Source organism: Varanus komodoensis, unplaced genomic scaffold, assembly GCF_004798865.1.
Source record: "Varanus komodoensis strain SLA01 unplaced genomic scaffold, ASM479886v1 scaffold23, whole genome shotgun sequence".
In the NCBI taxonomy this organism is placed as follows: Eukaryota; Metazoa; Chordata; class Lepidosauria; order Squamata; family Varanidae; genus Varanus; species Varanus komodoensis.
This window is the reverse complement of record NW_025335627.1, coordinates 2,884,091-2,904,033: the sequence shown is the minus strand read 5'-3', so window position 1 is coordinate 2,904,033 and position 19,943 is coordinate 2,884,091. Positions and strand designations below refer to the sequence as shown.

The window sequence follows — 19,943 nt, the reverse complement described above, 5'->3', positions numbered from 1 at the left end:
AGCCTTCTGAATGAAAGAAAGAAAGAAAGAAATTGGGAGTAGTGAGCAGAATCATTTTCTATGTGTGCCTGCTGATAATGTAGCATTACTTCTTGCTTACAGAAACCTAGAAACAGAGCAAGTCAGGAATGGCCTCTTGGGCCATCTAATCTGACCCTCAGCTCCAGCCAGCTCCGTTCATGACATGCCTACCATGTGTTATCTGATAGCATCTATTCCAGAGGTGCAAGTAAAGATAGCAAACTGGGGCAGTAGCTGGGTTAAAAATCAGCTATATGAAATCTGGCATACTATGTCTTAATAATCCCCTCAAAATACAAAAGGTCATCGAAACATTATCTGGTTTTACACTCAATCATAAAAAAATGAAATACCTGGGAATTATAATTCATAAAAACCTGGCTAAATTGAAGCATTTCAATTTCTTTCCAGTAATGGAGCGTATTAAAAGTGAGATTAAATGGTGGGACAAGATACAGCTATCCTGGCTGGGGAGAACTGAAACTTTTAAAATAACTTTACTCTTGAAGCTGACTTTTAATATTCAGGTTCATCCCATGTTGTTTTGCACAAAACTTTAAAGGGATAGCAAAACTTTATACAGATTGTTACATTAAAGCTAAAAATGGCCAAGTCTATAGAAGAATGCATTATACATTGGGGAAAAACAGGGATATTGTGTATTCCATACTACTCTGCATTTGAACATGGTGTTGCACTGATTTGCATGAGTTCTAATGTGCAATTACAAACTTGTACAAATGTGCTAATCTGCATGTCTGCATTAGCATTGATGTGAATTAGCACATGTAGAAGGAAATTCTAGTTTTAAAAAGTCTGATTCTACAAATGATCAAATTGCAGAATGAAAATCTGTAAAACACAGAATGGATTTAACAAAATCCAAACATCCCTAGCTCAAAGTAAGGCATTTATCTTTTGTGAGCATAAAGGCAGCAAATAGGTCCTTCTCTTCATTATTTCTAGCAATCTCCCACATCATTATATTTCCTATATTATAACTAGGGGAATCATCATAATCATGTTGTACAATAACTAAGTAATCAAAAAACCCAAAGGATCATTCCAAGGAAGTTGTGCATTTCATGTAGGAAATGTAAAATTGTACCCCAAATCAGCTTGAGCTAAGATTTAAGTAGGCCCTGCACAGTAGCTTTCTACTACTGTTTTTATCAAGGAAGAATATATATTATTCTTGAGTCCTCTCTTGGATACATCAATATTGTTACTCAGTTTTAGCTCTTATGTTGCAGACCTATCTGTAATTTATTTTTTTATAAACCACAGAATAACAATTTTCACTTTTCACTCTACAAGTTCAAGTATTAGTTAAGGTTTTACTAATTATGGTTGTTTTCCATTTCAGAAGACCAGATCATATGTTAAACTTGATTGAAGCTGCTAAGGGCTGCTACTGTAACCAGATCAGTTACCAGATACTAGCAATATAAACATTATTGTAAAGCTGCTTTCTTTTAATAAAACAACAATCAATTGGGGAATTTTCTTAGTGTTTCTCCTCTTTTCTGTGATAATAGAAGTTTGGCAGAACAGAGATGAAGGATGGAACTTCTCACAGGAGTATGACCCAGAAATGATCAAAGAGGAAAAGAGGAAAGAAGTGGAAGAAGAGATCAGAGTGCAGGTGAATTTGTATTAGCAGGCCATTTGTAACAAACAGTGGCTTATTGCCATAAAGGACTCCTATGTAAAAAATAAAAGCTTATAATATGTATTTATAGAGTAGCATTACTCTGTCTTACCCATTAACCCTACACTATAGAGTAGTTACTTGAGGGATCCTTTGTGTAGAGATATGAAATGAAGAGGTGCGGGGGGGCGGGCTCTAGGCCTTTATTTGAGTTGCCAACATTATCAGAATTTTCATGCAGCAAATACTGCTTTCATTTTCTCCCCTTTCTCCTGATTTCATATGAATTACTAAAAGCAAAGGGAAGGCTTCATTTCTGACTTCTTTATGACCTTGAGCACTCAAAAAAAAACTACGTTGTACTTCACATGCATTATCTGAGGCTAGTCTGCACATGCAGTAGAATAGGGATCTCTCTCTCTCTCTCATCTTTGGGCATATTTGGTAATTTGAAAAACCACAAAATTGTGGCCTTGGAAGATGTGACTAGTCACATAATTCTGCTATGCCTATCTGGCTAATCCAAAGGAAGAGACATTCATTCAACAAACTAAGTACAAGCAGAGGAAAGGTCTGAACTTTAAAGCCAATTCACATATTGGGATTACATGAGCAGAGCTGGCTGGGGCCAGGGGTCAGACTAGATGGCCCCTTCTGGCTCACTTCCCCCCCATGTTTCTATATTTGGCTCATAAAAGCATAACCATTTAAGATTACAATATATGTATACTTACAGAAAATTCTGAGGGAATTAACTATGATTAGGACTACCTCTGCTTTGCTTATCCTATAGACACATGCCCCTTTCCCCAACCCCAGGAAGAGGAAAAGCTCTCCCTCCTTCAGCATAAGCTCAACCTCTCTCTTCCCTACCTGCCACTGCTTGCCTCTAAGGCAGGGGTCCTCAAACTTTTCCACTAGGGGGCCGTTGAAAACTGCTGGTGCTGGGCGCGGGCCAGAAAGGCAGTGCCGGTGGTGCGTGGGGGTGGCGCATGTGGGCATGCATGTTGAGGGGGAGGCAAGGGCGCATGGTGAGGCAAGGCATGGACAGGCGCACGAGGCGAGGCAGGGGCGGGCATGCACCATGAGGCGGGCGCACGAGGCAGCGGTTTGCTCTCTTGGAGATTGTTTTCGCACACAGGGCAAGGTGGGCAGTGGCAGGTGCGGGCGCAGGTGCGGCGGATCCATATGGACATGGCAGGCCGGATAAATGGGCATGGCAGGCCACATCTGGCCCCCGGGCCTTAGTTTGAGGACCCATGCTCTAAGGTACGTGTGTGTAAAGAATGAGAGAAGGGGGAAGGAATGGGGAGACAAAGAGCAGGGCTAGGAATGGGAAGAGTTAGAAATAATGAGTGAGAAAGTGGGAGATAAAGAGTAAGGCTGCGGGTAAGAATGGAGAGAAACTGCAGAATAAAAGGGTGGGGGGGAATAGTAAGCATAAAGGCTAGGAGGGCCTGGGAAGTCATGAGAGGCTAAGGGTAGGGGAGAAACAGTCAGCTGAAGAGGTGAAGGATAAATAGCAAGGGGAAAAACAGTAGAGAGGAACAGCAAGCGAAACGAGTGAGTGAGAGAGGGAGCACTAGAGGCCAGGAAGGAACAGGGAAGTGAAAGAAATAGTGAGGAAAAGGGTGGTGAGGGGAGACCTCTACACATGTGTAGATGGGAGAAATAGCAAGGCTAGAAACTGGGAGTGATACTGATACTCAAGTATCAGAGGCACTATGCCTGTGTATACCAGTTGGTGGACAGCATGGTCAGGAGAGTGCTGTTGTACCCATAGGAACATAGAATCAGAGTAAGTCAGACGGGGCCTTCCAGGCCATCTAGTCTGACCCCCGGCTCCAGCCAGCTCCACTCATAACATGCCTACTATGTGCATGTCTAGCCTATCCTTGAACACCCTCACAAATGGGGCTTCAACTGCCTCCCGTGCAACCCCATTCCATACCCTAGGGGTCCTAACTCTCAGAAAGTCCTTCATTGTGGCCTCTGTGCATCACACATTATGGGTACTGCGCTTGCGCAGTGCCTGTTGCTGGGAAGATGAAACAGCTTTAATGGTTTTGGTGGGAATTCCATGCCCTCCCCCCCATAGTATAAATGGGTGGAGTGCCCACCATTTCCCCAGTCTTGCGACCACCATTTGCTGTGCCTCGAGCCTTTCGCTTGTCTCTTGTAGCTATATTCAAAAGTTTTACTGTTATTCTCTTGACTTTATAGCTTCTCTCTCTTATCTTCTTTATCCAAGTTATACCCTATCAAATTCCCCCGTTGAAAAGTTTTTCTCCCCCTTTTCCCCTTTCCCCTTTCAATTATATATATACCCTGTATATAACCCCTTCTATTGTTATTCCTCTTGTTAAAATTCTTCTTTCGTTTGCTGTTTCCTGTCTCTCTTTTCTTCAATGGCTCAGCGGGCAGCTTTCCACAAGTGTTCCCAGTGTGGGGCTAAAAAGTCCCCCAGTGATCCTCATGACCTGTGCTGCCCATGCATGATAAGTGTGGCCATTGCCAGTCCTTTACCAGGCAGGCCCACAAGAACCAGGAAAACTGTCTGTGGAAAATGGTGTGGGACCAGGCTTTGGTCGCTATGAACAAGGTTTTGGCAGAGACCGCTGCAGCCGGTCCATCTAAAGCCGCTCCTCCTCCTCCTCATCCATAGGATGGTGGCACAACTTCTAAGGATGCAAAAAACTCCTCTCATTCTCCTCACCAAAAGCAGAAGGAGAAGAGGAAGCATTTCGGGTCCAACAAGTCCTCTGCGCCAAAAAGACCTAAGAAGAACAAGCCCGATAAGGCCAAACGCAGGCACAAGAAGCATGCTAAAGTGCCTCACGTGGAATCGGTAATTACTGTACCTTGGGTACTGATTCCCGCCTCAATCCTGGCCCCTAAGATTCCATCGATCATGCAAGTGACTCCACTGGGGTCTCCTCCATGGATCGTCATTTCGGCTCTGTACACTCCTGACCATTCCGCCCCTGTGGCTAGAGGCGAAATCTAGGAGTCTTCACCTTGGTCTTAGACTGACCTGCCACCGGCACATTCCCCAACACCAATGCCTACATCTCCGTAGGGATCTCCGAGGGCTCTCCAACATCCAGCATCCCTCTAACAACAACAGCAGGCCCCAGTTCAGCATTCTAAATACTGGGTTCCTCTTCCATACAGGGACTTTGATCCATCTTGGTCCTATCCATGGGACTATTATCCTCCCTATGGCTACTGCACAAGGCCTTCTATTCGTCCTTGTCACACCACCCCTCATTCAGTGCCAAGGGATGTCCTGTTGGCTTCTGCGGTTGCTCTTTTCTGACCCCCGCCTTCTCCTGCTAAGTCGTCACTGAGTCCTCCGTACCACTCCAATTTGGATGACTCTGAGCAGGCCTCCACGTTGCCAGATGCCGTGATCTCCATGCACAGTCCAGGCTCTCCTGGAGATTCCCTCAGCAGCTTCAGGGAACTGCTGTCAAGGATGATGAAGTCGTTGGAGATCGATGTCCAACATTGCATTGATCCCAACCAAGATAATATTTACGACATTGTCAGGAAAGAGGACTCATTCTCCATTGCTCTACCATTTATTACAACTCTGGCAGGCAATGATGGATACATGGCAGCTCCCAAATCAGCCGCACCTGACATCCAGGAAACTCAAATCGATGTACAAGGTTTGGGAACAAGACATCCCGTTCCCCCTCAAACATCCCAAGCCAAATTCAATTGTTATCAAGGCTTCCCAGGGTTGAGAGAACAAAGAGCAATCAATGCCAAAGGACAAAGAGGGCAGAAAGATCAACATGATGTCTTGTCGTATCTATGCTACTATGGAAGTCGGGCTGTGCATCTCCAATTACAAAGCTACCATGGCAAGGTATCAATGCTTCCTCATGCAGAAGCTCGAGTCCCTTACCTCTACTCTTCCAGAGCAGCAGAGGGACCTTGCCCGCATGTTCACCCGCGAGGCTGTGCAGCTTTCCATTCAGCAACTTAATACGGCAAGACATCATGTTGATTGTGACTCTAGGGCTCTTGTCGGTGCCATCGCCCTTTGTTGCCACACCTGGCTACGCTCAGGTAACCTTCCAGATGAGAGCAAGTGGTGCACGGAAAACATGCCCTTCGACGGCTCCAGGCTTTTCCACTCGAAAACAGACAACAAGCTGGAGAATATTCAGGAAGCTTGTCTTACAGCTCATTGTTTGAAGACACCCTCTCAGACCTGACATAAGTGGCCGTGGCCTTGCTCTCAATACCAGTAGCAACCTTACCCTCAGTATGCAGGGCACCAGCAATTCCAACCATGCCAGCAAAGGAACCGGAGGCAGAATGCATCTCGATACCAACAGGCTCATTGTTGCCCCAACACCAACAAGTGGCAGCATTGATGGGATGTGTGAACCTCTCCTCAGTCCTCCAACCCACCTTCCATTCTTCCTTTTGGGGATCGGCTGCAAGGCCGACTCCCCATTTGAGAGTCCATCATATCTGATAAGTAGGTTCTTTCTATCATAGAGCACAGATATAAAATCAAGTTTGACACCATGCCCCCACCGGGATCGATCCGGTATATGGCTTCCTCTCCGGTCCTTCAGGATGAAGTTTCCCAGTTACTTCGTAAAGGAGAGATTCGAAAGCTGCACCACTCCAAAGGACTGCACGGTTTCTACTCAAGGTACTTTACGGTACCTAAGAGGGATGGTGGTCTATGCCCAATATTGGACTTGTGTGGCATGAACAAATACATCTAAACCAAAAAATTCTGAATGACCATGCTCCACAATATCCTTCCACTGCTCAGGAAAGAGGATTGGTTCACATCCTTGGACTTAAAGGACACTTATTTTCATATAAGCATCCATCAGGCTCACAGGTGTCTCTTCCGGTTCACTGTTGGTACCAGCATATTTGAATACAATGTGCTCCCTTTCAGTCTCACTACTGCTCCAAGAGTTTTCACCAAGTGTATGGCTCCCCTATGTGCCATCTTAGGCTTCAGGGTATTCAGTTTTACCCTTACATCAATAACTGGCTAATCATCTCCTCTTCCAAGGAGGTCCTTCTAGCCGTCATTTATACAACCTGCTTTCTCCTTGACAGACTTGGACCATGCATTAATATTGAAAAATCATGCCTCGTTCGCTCTCAGGTCATCAACTTCATCAGAGCTCGCTTTGACTCGCTACGCACCCAAGCTTTTCTTCCTCACGACCGAAAGGACAGGCTACTTTCATCCATCCAGCGGATCACTGCTCAACAAACTGTTCCAGCGCTATTGATATAGAAGCTTCTCAGTCACATGGCTTCTACAGTTTTGGTAGTACCAAACACCAGATTACGGATGAGACCCTTACAACTTTGGTTCAACTGCCTTTTCCACCCACAAAGCGATCAACCACACCATCTGCTTCAGCCACCTACCTTGGTTCTTCGCACCCTGTCTTGGTGGACGATAGACGCCAACCTTTCTTTTGGGGTTCCATTCCATTCGCCTGACTCTTTGTACTGACGCTTCCCTGACGGGTTGGGGAGTCCACTAATCAACTTTCTGGACGCAGGATACCTGGCAAGGACACAAGACCACCAGACATACCACTTATTTAGAGATGTTGGCAGTCTTCAAAGCCCTTCGGTCCTTCGAGAATATCCTTTGGGACCGAACCGTGCAGATTGCATTGGACAATATTGTGACTGTGTTCTACATAAACAAGGAAGGCGATATGAGGTCAGCCCCCTTGGCTCATCTCACTCTCCACCTGTGGGTCTGGTACATTGCCTTTGGGATCACTCCCCTAGCTGTTCATCTCGCAGGGACCACTAACGAAGAAGATGATTCTCTCAGCAGACACATGTCCACGACTCACAAGTGGGAGTTAGACCGTCAAGTCTGCCAACACCTTTTTCGTCTCTGGGGACTGCCGGACATAGACTTATTTGCGACTCACAACAACTCTGTCTGCATGACATATTGCTTCCGAGCGGCCATCAGTCTGAATTCGGTCGGGGATGTGCTCATGATTTCTTGGACAAACAAATTCTTCTACACCTTTCCGCCAATACCGTTGATAACAAGGACACTGACCAAAATCAGCCAGGATGATGCTCACGGGATCCTCATAACTCCTTGGTAGCTCCGACAACTATGGTTCCCCACTCTTCTTCGGCTTTCCAATAACAACTTTCTTTGCCTTCCTCGGGTTCCACATCTGCTTACTCAACAACACGGCACCATTCAACATCAGGACCTGCATTCTCTCAACCTTATGGCCTGGCTCATTCAATGACTGGTTCTTCCCCATCAGTATCAAAAAATTTGTCAAATCCGACACAGACAACCCTTCCGACGCTGCTCTCGGATACGTCTCAACCTAATGCAGCATTGTCATCAGTATCAACATTGATACCAACACCTCCGTCAAATCCGAGTGATCTTCATCCTGACATACAGTTCATTCTCCAGTCTGCAGTAAGACCAGCTATGTGCCACTCCTATAATGCTAAATGGAAGCGCTTTACTTCTTTGCTATAGCTAATAATTTTGCACCTCAGTCTGCTACTATTGAGAACATTTTACAATTTCTACTCTTGCTACGCCAGGATGGGCTTAAACCCTCCTCCATTAATGAGTACATCACAGCAATCTCACATCATCACGGCTGTGTCTCCGGCTCCTCAGTATTCTCACATTTTCTCATCTATCGCTTCTTGAAAGGATTACAAAATCTCCAACCACCAATCCGATCGGTTGTACCAATGTGAAGCCTTTCTGTTGTTCTCCAGGCTCTCACTAAGCCTCCCTTCAAACCTCTGGCCACAACCGATCTATGTCTTCTCTCCTGGAAAACTGCTTTCCTAATAGCCATTACTTCAGCTAGAAGGGCTAGTGAACTGTGTGCTCTACAGGTAGATCCTCCATACCTGAGCTTTCACAAAGAAAAAGTCATTCTCCATACCGACCCAACCTTTCTTCCTAAGGTTGTTTTACCTTTCAATATCAATCAAAATATCATCTTGCCTGCCTTCTTTCCCACACCGACACTGATCAACGTTCCTTACATACGCTAGATGCTTAGCTTTTTATCAATCCCATTCTGAGTACTTTAGGAAAACTAAACGCCTATTGTCAAATACTCACAGCATGACAAAGGATCTCCGATTACTACCCAAAGGCTTTCTAAATGCATTGTAGAGACAATTGAACTGTCTTATCATCTCTTTAAATTGGACCTACCAGTCATGCCTAAAGGTATTCTACAAGGGCTGTCATGGCCTCTTCTGCTCTGTCTGCTGGTGTTCCCATGCATGACATCTGCAGGGTGGCTACATGGTCTACTCCGTGTACCTTCATGAGACACTACTGCCTAGATGTCAGGGCCAGACAAGACTGCTCTTTCGGGTGTGCAGTCCTCTCCTCTGTTTTTCAGTGACAACACTGTCCTGCCTCCAGGTGTGGTAAACTTACTAATCATCCATAATGTGTGATGCACAGAGGCCAGGGTGAAGAAAGGCAGGTGGCTTACCTGTAACTGTCATTCTTCGAGTGACTATCTGTGCATTCACCCAACCCGCCCACCGGCCCCACTTGGTGTCAGTGACTGGGTTGACGGGAATTGCCTCTTTATGGCTAATATTGATACTGTGTACCCATGCTCACTCATGTACATACCTACCTTACTGTCTGTGACAGCTGATTCCTGTCTTGTCACTCCCTGTCGAGTTTGACTTACTAAGTTCCACCTGGAGGCGAAGGGGCAGTGTTCAGTAGACTGGGGAAATGGCAGGCATTCCATTTATACTATGGGGGAGAGGGCACAGAGTTCCTGCCAAAACCATTAAGCTGTTTAATCTCCCTGGCAACAGGCACTGCACAGGCGTGGCACCCATAATGTGTGAATGCACAGATGGCCACTCAAAGAACGACAGTTACAGGTAAGCAACTTGCCTTTCTTCCTGGCATACAAATTCCTTGAACTCGGCTCTGCTGGAGCGTGTCCTGCTTTCCTCTGCAGGGGAGAACAGGACCCTACCGGCCTCTGTGTGACACCCCCTCACATACCTGTATGTCGCCAACAGATCCCCTCGGATTCTCCTCCAGGCTGAAAAGACCCAGTTCCCTCAGTCTTGCCACATATGGCTTTCCTTGCAATCTGGCCACCATCCTTGTGGCCCTACGCTGCACTGACTCTAACCTGGCTATATCCTTCCTGTAATGTGGAGCCCAGAACTGAACACAATACTCCAGTTGCAGGTGTACCAGAGTTGTATAGAGTGGTAGCAATACCTCTCTCAATCTAGAAGCCACACTTCTGGCTATGCAACCAAGGGTGGCGTTCGCCTTCTTGACCGCTATGTCACACTGCTGACTCATGCTTAGCCTGCAGTCAACCAGTACCCTGAGGTGCCTTTCACAAGTGCTGCTCTCCAGTACCTTTCACAAGCTCTCCAGGATAAGACCTTTCACTAATCCACATTGAATGCCATCCTTTTGCCCCCTGCCCACTTCCATAGTCTGTCCAGATCCTTTTGGATCTGGAGTACATGCTCCTCATTTGTGGCCACTGTCCTCACTTAACTATCATCTGTGAATTTGATTAGCAGACTGATCATCCTTTCTTCCATGTCACTGATGAAAAAATCAAACAGGATCAGTCCCAAGACAGAGCCCTGGGGGACCCCGCTTGCCACTGGCCACCATCCTGATGATTCCCCACTAATGGTTACCCTCTGCTTTCGTTCTGTCAACCATCCCCTAATCCATTGGACAGTGCATTGGTCTGTCCCAAAACTCCTCAGTTTCTCAACCAGGATATTATTGGGCACTTTATCAAAGGCCTTGCTGAAATCCAGATAAACCACATCCACCACATCTACTCTGTCTAACCACCTCAAAACCCTATCACAGAATTCCACAAGCTTTGCCACAAGGCAAACAACCTCTTGCTTGTAGGGTTCCATGGAAGCTGGTTGTGCACCAGGTAAACAGAATGCTTGACTAGATAGGCCTTTGGGATGATTAAGCTTGGCTCTTCTGATATGCACATGTTTGTGAGCTAAGATACCCAATTCTTAGTTCAAATTCTTAACCACTATAGCACACCAGCATTTTTGTTACATATCTCAGGCATACTGTGCCTATCCACGAGAAAATTAATGTGCAATTTACAGCATCAGTTTTATGGTAGATCTGAGACTTCAGGCCTTGGTTCACAGTGTCATTATTACCTTGTGATAGAACTAGCAACCTGGCCTAGATTTCCAGTCTGGATTCCTTTCAGACTTAATGCAGGTTCCAGCTCATCTGAAGTCTAGTACAAAAAGTATCCACAAGGAATTGACCTTTCATCTAGTCAAGAATCTGGCTATTTATGGTGTTCCAAGCTTTCATTTCCTGTACTACCTCTAAATACTCTATGCCCTATATTTACTCTGTATGCCCTGTGAAATTTTGCAAGTCCTAATCCTGCTTCTCCAGCACATGGCAAAAACAGAAATACACATGCCAAAACTGGATACTTGCCTATGTATATTGGCCTTTACAGCTCATATGTTTTGGTTACAAAAACTGGGGGAAAAACCCAGAATTCCTGATTTTTTTGTATGTATCTTCCCAAACAGGTCGATGAGCTAATGCGGCAGGAACTGAAAAATCTAAAGTTAGCTGTGGACCGAGAAACAGAGAAAAAAGGCAAAAAGGGCAAAAAAGGCAAGGTGAGAATATTATAACTTATATTAGGAACAAAGTTACTAATTAATTTGGGACTTACACAGACACTATTGCTGCCATTTTATTAACACAAATAGCTGGTTACACAAAAAGCTGTTTTTTTCAAAGCTCTGATCTGAAGTCATGGTCTTCCATGAGTTACTGCCTCAAATGAAAGAGTATAGCTGACTTGCTAAAAACTGTTTGAAATCCCACAGAGCCATTGCCACTTTGCATACACAGTACTGAGCTAGATGGACCAAGACTATTTGTGTAAATCAACTGCATCAGTGGTCTCCAACCTGGGACATGGGGGCTGCATTAGAGTGGCCAGTGCCTTAAATCAAAATGTAACAAGATTATTAACCTACTGATTTTGATCAAAAGTAAACACCCATAGATCAATGAAGAGATGTTAACTTGAATGCAATTCATTTTGGAACAATACTTTACTGTGGAATCCTTTTATTTAGCGACACATGCTTACCTAGTCAGTGTGATTTTTGTGCCCTTGTGCTGTGGCTCCAAGAATCTCTGTGCTTTGTCCCTGCCCTCCTCCAAGTAGGCCCTGCTTCGCTCCAGCCTGCGCCCTTCCTGCTGTTCCCATCCATCTCTAAGTAGACCCCACCTCACTCCAGCTGCTCCTACCTTTGCTGAAACAATTCACTGGTAAACTGACTTCGGAATTATGGTCGAACTCATTCTCCCTCTGTGAAACCTGACTTGCCTCTAGTCTCTGGCCCATGGTGAGGCTCCAGACTCCACTTGGGCCTGTGCCCTGGACCCAGCTTTCTGCCTATTCCCCTTGCCACCCATGGCTGAGCCCTCACACCACCTAGAGGAGCCTTGATGGATGGAGCCTCTAGAAATGTTCAGTAGGCAAAACACATTGTATCTTTTTTGCAACAGTACCAGGGCTTTTACTCTCCTTTTCCCATCTTTTTTTTTTTTTTGCAAAAGTAGGCAAGACGTCTCCTGTACCCATCTACACAGCTGCTTTATCTTCCTTATGCACATTTATAGCCTTCAACATGTGGCTGGGTTCACATGTCATAATAAGCAGACCTCTGTGGTTTCCACAGCATGCAGTTTTTTGTCTTAATGTAGCTGACAGATGATCAAGTGGTTTCCACCTTCCTCATTTAGTCCTGCCACTGTTGGCAAATATCCCATCAGCCACTGTGCCTGAAATTCAGTCCCACACTATATGGCTGAAGCAGCTCTTGTAGCTGCTGCTCCTATCAGGGGACTCTGTGGTAGCTGCATACAAGGTCTGTGGAAAACATGATGCTGTGTTTGGACAAACAGAAAAGCCATGGTGAAGCTTGGAAACCATAGAACAAACCATGCTTTCTTATCATGGTTTCTTAATGTACTATGCTTGACATAAGACAAAACAATGGTTTGTTTGGATGACATAACAAAGCATTCTGTGCAAGAAACCACTGTAGTTTGCTATGTCATGTGAACCCATCCAGTGAGTTGCTATTATGTGTGAATCTGCCCATTGTGGGAGAGAAGGTGAAGGTGGGAGCAGATAACAGGTAAAACATGCACCTCAGCATCACGTGCATGCTTGTATTTTGTCTGCACTGGGAAAGGCTGAAGTTAATGTACTCAGTTTTTGCAGGGGCTGGAATTATCACCTTTCACAATCCATGTGGACCAGTTCTAAATTAATGTTTTTGAAAGGAACAAAATAGAGTAATTTTTGGGATCGTGCTTAATAGATAAATTCCATTAAACTTTTTTGAGCAGAACATGCCACAAATGGAAATCATATAAATCATTGTTCAGTTCTGTAGCCCCAAATATTTCACGAATGACATTGGAATACACTTGTAATACCCATATTCTCATACCAAAGTCACTACCCAAACCACACAGCTTTGTTTGTTTGATTGTTGGTTTGTTTATTATTTCAGTTTATATGCTGCTACCACAGCCCATGATTGGGCTCCCTGTACAGCTTACAACAAAAACAACAATGTTCTAAAATCAATAATACTAAAAACATTAACAAAGCATCAATAATACAGAAACATAACCCAACAAATTAAGATATTATATACAAAATTAACTAAGCAAACCATGAATAATATAAACTAAAATAAAATTATAAACCAGGGTAAAGGGCTGAATCCAAATGGAAACATCACCTCCCCTCCCTTTCAGAAAAATTCTGACTCCACCCTCAGTGGGACTCCTGTTGCTTGAAGGTCAAATGGCAGTAACATCAGATACTTCCTCATTGGTCCACTCACTTTGCTTATCATCTCCTTCCAGGGTCAAGAAACTTGCCCTCAGTCTCTATCCCACAGTGTCCTAAAACGTCTCCCTCCCTTTTTCAAGGTGGCTGGTTCTCACACTCCGTTGGGAGTTTCTTTATTTTGTAAACTGTCAAGCCATCTGCCCACTTCTGCCCCTCCTCCTCCTCTGAATAATCCATTTGAGGAAACTTACTTGAGAGAGCTTGGCCCCTTTTCTACAAGAGATTCTTTGGTAGGCTTTATTTTAAAATACTTGTATTTTGAATTTGAATTGGTTCAAAATAATACATCAGTAGGATAGTTCACAATTTTTGACAAGTAGTATGGATTATTTCATAGGTGTATAACATTTGGGGTCTCTGGACATTGAATGAGATTTCATCAAAGAATTAAAAACAAATCTATAACATAACTATTTCTATCCTGCAATCATGGGTTTCTAAAATGCCATTTCATGTGTAGGAAAAGAAGACTACTGCTAATGCACTGTTTTTATAGATTTACCAAATTTAAATCATGTTTATTCTTCGTCGTGGCCTCTGTGCATCACACATATGGGTGCTGCGCCTGCACAGTGCCTAGGCCGGAAAGATTGAAAGCTAACGGTTTTGGCAGGAAAAACTCTGCTTCCCCTCCCCTCGGTAGTATATATAGAGCTGAGTGTCCGCCATTTTCTCCAGTCTTTTGCGACCGCCATTCGCTGTGCCTTGTGCCTGTTCGTCTCTCGCTTGACTCAGTATTGTTCATTACTTACCGTTTATCTTATTACTTTTATTCCAAGTAATATTCCCTCGTTCCAGTTTATATCTTCTTTTTCTCTTTACTTGTTCCTATAAAAAAAAAACTATATTACTTTTCCCTCTTTATATATTCTGTTTCTTCCTTTTCTGCGATGGTGCAGCGAGCGGCCTTCCGCAAATGTGCAGAATGTGGGCCCAAAATGTCTCTGGCGGACCCACATGACTTGTGCGTCCTTTGCCTTGGCAAGGGGCACAGGACTGATAAATGCCGTCATTGCCTTGCTTTCACTAAGCAAGCGTAAAAGAATAGGGAGAACCGGCTGCGCAAACTCCTTTGGGATCAAGCGCTGATGCAATCCAGTCAGCCTGCGGGAAAACCCAGGCCAGCGCATGCTCCATCTGCTAAGCACAAGGCCTCAGCCTCGTCCGAGCCAGTTCAACGCCCAGCCTCTGTCGCGGGCATGTCTGGGCAATGCCCTTCGCCCACGCCACCTATGCCGCAGCCGCAACCATCCGACAGTGGAAATTCCCCCCCAGGGGCTCAGTTACCTCTTTCCCCCCTCGTAAACAACGGGAAAAGAGGAAGCACGGGGGATCGGATCAATCTTCGGCTCACAAAAAGGTGAAGAAAGATAAGGCAGCAAAAACGCCTCATAAGAAGGGGCATCGGGATTTGGGTTCGACAGCCCCATTGATCCTGACGGCAGCTTTGGTACCAATACCATTGGTACCGATTCTTCAGGCGGCGATGCAGGTTACTCCTCCGGGGTCACCAATGCAATCTGCTCCTCAACAGGGCACGCCTGTTCCACTGCCCAAAGAGCAGCATCGTGAGTCGATATCGGGGAGATTCAGGATTCTCCTCCAAGAGCCCAGTCTCCGACTCCTATGCCTATGGTGAGAGCTCCATCACCACCACCTCAGACCCAAATGGACGAGAGGCAGGAAGAAGGATGGTTCCGACCCTACTATGACTACCCGAGGGGTTGGGAGGACTACCATTCTTTTGGATTTTGTCCTCACCGGTGGGATCGCTCTTCGCCTTCCCTTCATGAGGATCTGCCGTCTACTTCCCAGCATGTAAAACCCGAGCGTCCCACTTCTCCAGGGACCTACTCATCAGAACCATACCATCCCGGACCCGACTCAGACTCGGATGCCGACTCTACCTCTCCAGACAGCATGATTACATCGCAAGGTCCTTCATCACCTGAAGAACCCCACATTTCATTCGGGGAGCTTATGTCTAGACTTGTTCGGTCACTCGAGATCGAGGCGCAACATCAGCCAAATCCGAGCAACATCAGCCAGTTCTACGACATTGTCCGGGGTGAACAATAACCAGCAATCGTCTTGCCGCTTATTACAACTCTGTGGCAGGCAATGACACAACCCTGGGACTTGCCTTCTCAAACTCAACCTACAGTGAGAAGATACGAGTCCATGTATTGGGTCTGAAAGAGTGACATCCCCTTTCTGCTTCACCACCCTAAGCCAAACTCTGTGGTGGTCGAATCATCTCAGGGCAGGGAAGCTAGAGGCCATACCACCCCAGAGATAAGGAGGGACGCAAGATTGATACCCTGGCGTGCAGGGTTTATGCGTTTGCAGGGCTCGGGCTTTGGATGTCCAACTATGAAGCCACCCTCGCTAGGTATCAATTCTTTATTATGCAGAGGCTGAATAATATCGTCGCCCCCCCTGCCTGAGCAACAAAGGGACCTTGCCAGAACCTTCATTAAAGAGGGGATGCAAGTCGCCATTCAACAACTATCCACAGCACACCACCATGTGGATACGGACTCGAGAGCACTTGTGGGAGCTGTCTCACTGAGAAGGCATGCCTGGTTGCAAAACTGCAACTTCCCCAAAGAAATGAAGCGGCGAATAGAGGAAATGCCTTTTGACGGCTTCGGGCTTTTTCACTCCCGCACCGATCACAAGTTAAAGTCAATCCATGAATCCCAGATGATGGCTAGATGCATGGAACTGCCCGGACAAAACAAAAGTAAGTGGTCATGGACACACCCATCCTACCGCTATCAGCCACCGCAGCGACAGTATCAACAGAGGCCACAACGCAGAAGGCAACAACCTCTGCGTTTTTCCACAAAATCGTCAGTGTTTCAATACCAAGAAGTGTCAACACTGATGGGACATGCGAACCTCTCCTCCACCTCCATACCCACCCTTCCCCCTCCCTTTTGGGGAACGACTGCAAGGCCGACTCCCCATTTGTGAGTCCATTACATTTGATCGGTGGGTCCTGTCAGTTATCCAGCTCGGATACAGAATAGAATTCGATACCATTCCTCCATCGAGCCCAATTCGAATTACATCGCGCTCCCCGGTGTTAGTGAGCAAAGTGCAACAACTGCTTCATAGGGAGCAATTTGACAGGTTTCCAGTTCCAAGGGACTGCACAGATTCTACTCTAGATATTATATTCCGAAACGAGACGGTGGTCTTTGTCTGATCTTGGACCTCCGGAATATCAACAAATTTATCAAACCAAAGAAATTTCGGTTGACTACCCTCCAAAATGTTCTTCCACTGCTGAGGAGAGAGGATTGGTTCGCTTCCCTTGACTTAAAGGATGCCTATTTCCATATTTCGATTCACCAAAGTCATAGGCGTCTTCTGCGTTTCACCGTCGGAACTGATATTTACGAGTTTAATGTCCTTCCGTTTGGCTTGGTAACGGCTCCGAGGGTCTTCACAAAATGTATGGTTCCAGTCTGTGCTCATCTTCGACTTCACAGCATCCAAGTCTACCCTTACCTGGATGACTGGCTTATAGTGTCACAGACCCGTGAAACCTACTGTCAGCTGTTCATGCTGTTTGTACATTATTGGACAACCTTGGACTTTGCATTAACAGTGAAAAATCATCCCTTGTTCCTTTACAGGTGATAGACTTCATCGGAGCTCGTCTTGATTCTACGATGGCAAGGGCTTTCCTCCCCCAAGCTCGTCAAGACAGCCCCCGTGCCTGCATCTCTCGGATTCGATGAGACCGCATAGTCACAGTGCTTTCCATACAGAGACTTTTGGGTCACATGGCAGCCACAGTCCCCATTGTCCCACATGCCAGGTTGAAGTTTTGTCCACTTCAACTCTGGTTCAACAAGAACTTTCGTCCACAAAGAGATTCACCAAACAAACTTCTTCGTGTACCCCGCGCTGTTTTACAGACATTGACTTGGTGGGTTTCCCCACCCAATCTGAATATGGGGACCCCGTTCATTACCCCTCACCCGACGAGGACTCTATACACCGATGCTTTGTTGGTCAGGTGGGGCGCAGTATGTGCAGGGCTTCGATGTCAAGGCATGTGGAACCGCCAGGAATTGCTGAGCCACATAAATTACCTCGAGCTGTTAGCGATTTTCAAAGTGCTACGATCCTTCGAAACCGTTCTTCACCAACGAATCATACAGCTCACATCAGACAGCATAGTGGCGGTATTCTATATCAACAAACAGGGCGGCACAAAATCCACCGCCCTGGCCCATCTGTCCATGGACATTTGGGAGTGGTGTATCCCAAGAGGCATAACCCTTTTGGCGGTCCATCTGGCCAGGACCGACAATGAAGAGGCAGACTCCTTGAGCAGACATATGTCGATCACTCACGAATGGGAACTAAACCACCAAGTTTGCACCCAATTGTTCCAACTGTTTGGACATTCAGACATAGATCTCTTTGCCACCCACAGAAACAAGGTGTGCAAAAGGTTCTGCTCCAGGGCAGGAATAGGACCGGGATCGATGGGAGATGCCCTTATGATTACATGGACAAATCTCAGGTTCTACGCATTCCCACCTATTCCTCTGCTGACCAAAGTCGTCTCGTGCACAACAATGCCACAGGAATACTCATAGCACCTTGGTGGCCTCGTCAAGCGTGGTTCTCCACTCTCCTTCGGATCTCGGAGGGCAATTTCCTTCGCCTTCTGCTCACACAAGATTTGCTAACCCAACAAAACGGGGCTGTCCATCACCCGGACCTGTCGTCATTGAATCTTACTGCGTGGAGGATTCATTGACTCAAGGGACTGCTTCAGAACAGAGATCTACTAGATCACTAGGTACCTCAACTCATGATCGGTCGGACCCCCTCACTGACTCGGGACCGACGGGAATATTGTCGGGACCGAATTCTTTGGATCCAGAGGTTGTAAGGATTCTCGAGTCTGCACTAAGACCGTCCACCCGAAAGTCCTACGTGGCAAAGTGGCATCGTTTTTCATCCTTCGTGCAATCTAGCTCGTTTAACCTGCTTACAGCATCGGTTGAGAACATTCTTCAGTTTTTGCTGCACCTGCAACGCTCGGGACTGAAACCCTGCTCAATTAAGGTTTATGCAGCTGCAGTTTCACATTATTGTGGTGTAGTACAAGGGCTGTCGGTGTTTTCACAGCCGCTTATTCGGAAATTTCTTAAAGGCCTGCAGAATCTCCACCCGTCTATTCAGCCATTTATGCCGACGTGGAGTTTCTCGGTTGTCCTACAGGTGCTTACAAAACCACCATTTGAACCATTGGCCACTGTCGATTTATGCCTTGTTTCATGGAAAACGGCTTTTTTAGTTGCAGTTACTTCAGCTCGTAGAGCCAGTGAACTTTGTGCTTTTCAAATTGATCCACCTTATTTAAACTTCCACAAGGAAAAGGTGGTCCTGAGGATGGACCCTACTTTTTTGCCTAAAGTTGTCACACCGTTTCACCTGAACCAAGAAATTGTGTTGCCTGCCTTTTTCCCGTCACCGTCGAACCCGGTCGAGAGGTCCTTGCACACCTTAGATGTTAGACTATGTCTGGCTTTTTATAGATCACGCACGGAATCTGTTCGACGTTCCAAAAAGTACAAAACTTTTTGTAAAGTATTCTGAGCGAGACCAAGGATCGCCTGTTTCATCTCGGAGGCTGTCAAAATGGATGGTTCAAACCATTTCGTTGGCGTACCAACTCTCAAAGCTGGACTTACCTGTTGTTCCAAGGGACCGTTCCACTAGAGTGGTCTCAGCTTCCTCCGCGTTCACTGCGGGTGTCCCGATCCAGGATGTCTGTAAGGCAGCAACTTGGGCTATGCCTTGTACTTTCACAAAGCACTATCGTCTTGATGTGCATGCCAGAAGAGACTGCTCATTCGGGAGGGCAGTCCTTTCTGCCGTTCTTCAATAGCGACACCTCTCGCCACCGTTTCTGGTAAGCTTGCTATTCACCCATATGTGTGATGCATAGAGGCCACGACGAAGAAAAGCAGGTTGCTTACCTGTAACTGATGTTCTTCGAGTGGCCATCTGTGCAGTCACACAACCCACCCGCCGGCCCCGCTCAGTGTCGGTGAGTGGTTTCATTGTCGGTACCATATAATACTGCTTCGGTACCTCATACTTGTAACATTGGTACCGAAAGGGAATGTGTCGGTACATACTAGGTTGTTATGCCGTCTTCTTCCATGAGGTGGTGAACGTACGGTCCCCAAAGGCTGGAGAAAATGGTGGACACTCTGCTCTATATATACTACCGAGGGGAGGGGGAACAGAGTTTT

At 46.0% G+C, this 19,943-nt stretch overlaps 1 protein-coding gene across 1 annotated transcript in view; it reads left to right on the top strand.

The window, feature by feature from the left end:
• Positions 1-19,943, top strand: part of IQCA1 (IQ motif containing with AAA domain 1) — a 141,403-nt gene that overhangs the window by 88,786 nt on the left and 32,674 nt on the right. The window contains exons 9-10 of the mRNA XM_044431818.1: positions 1,560-1,666; positions 11,291-11,383. Of these exons, the coding sequence (XP_044287753.1) occupies positions 1,560-1,666; positions 11,291-11,383 (200 nt within the window). The remainder of the gene's footprint in view (positions 1-1,559; positions 1,667-11,290; positions 11,384-19,943) is intronic.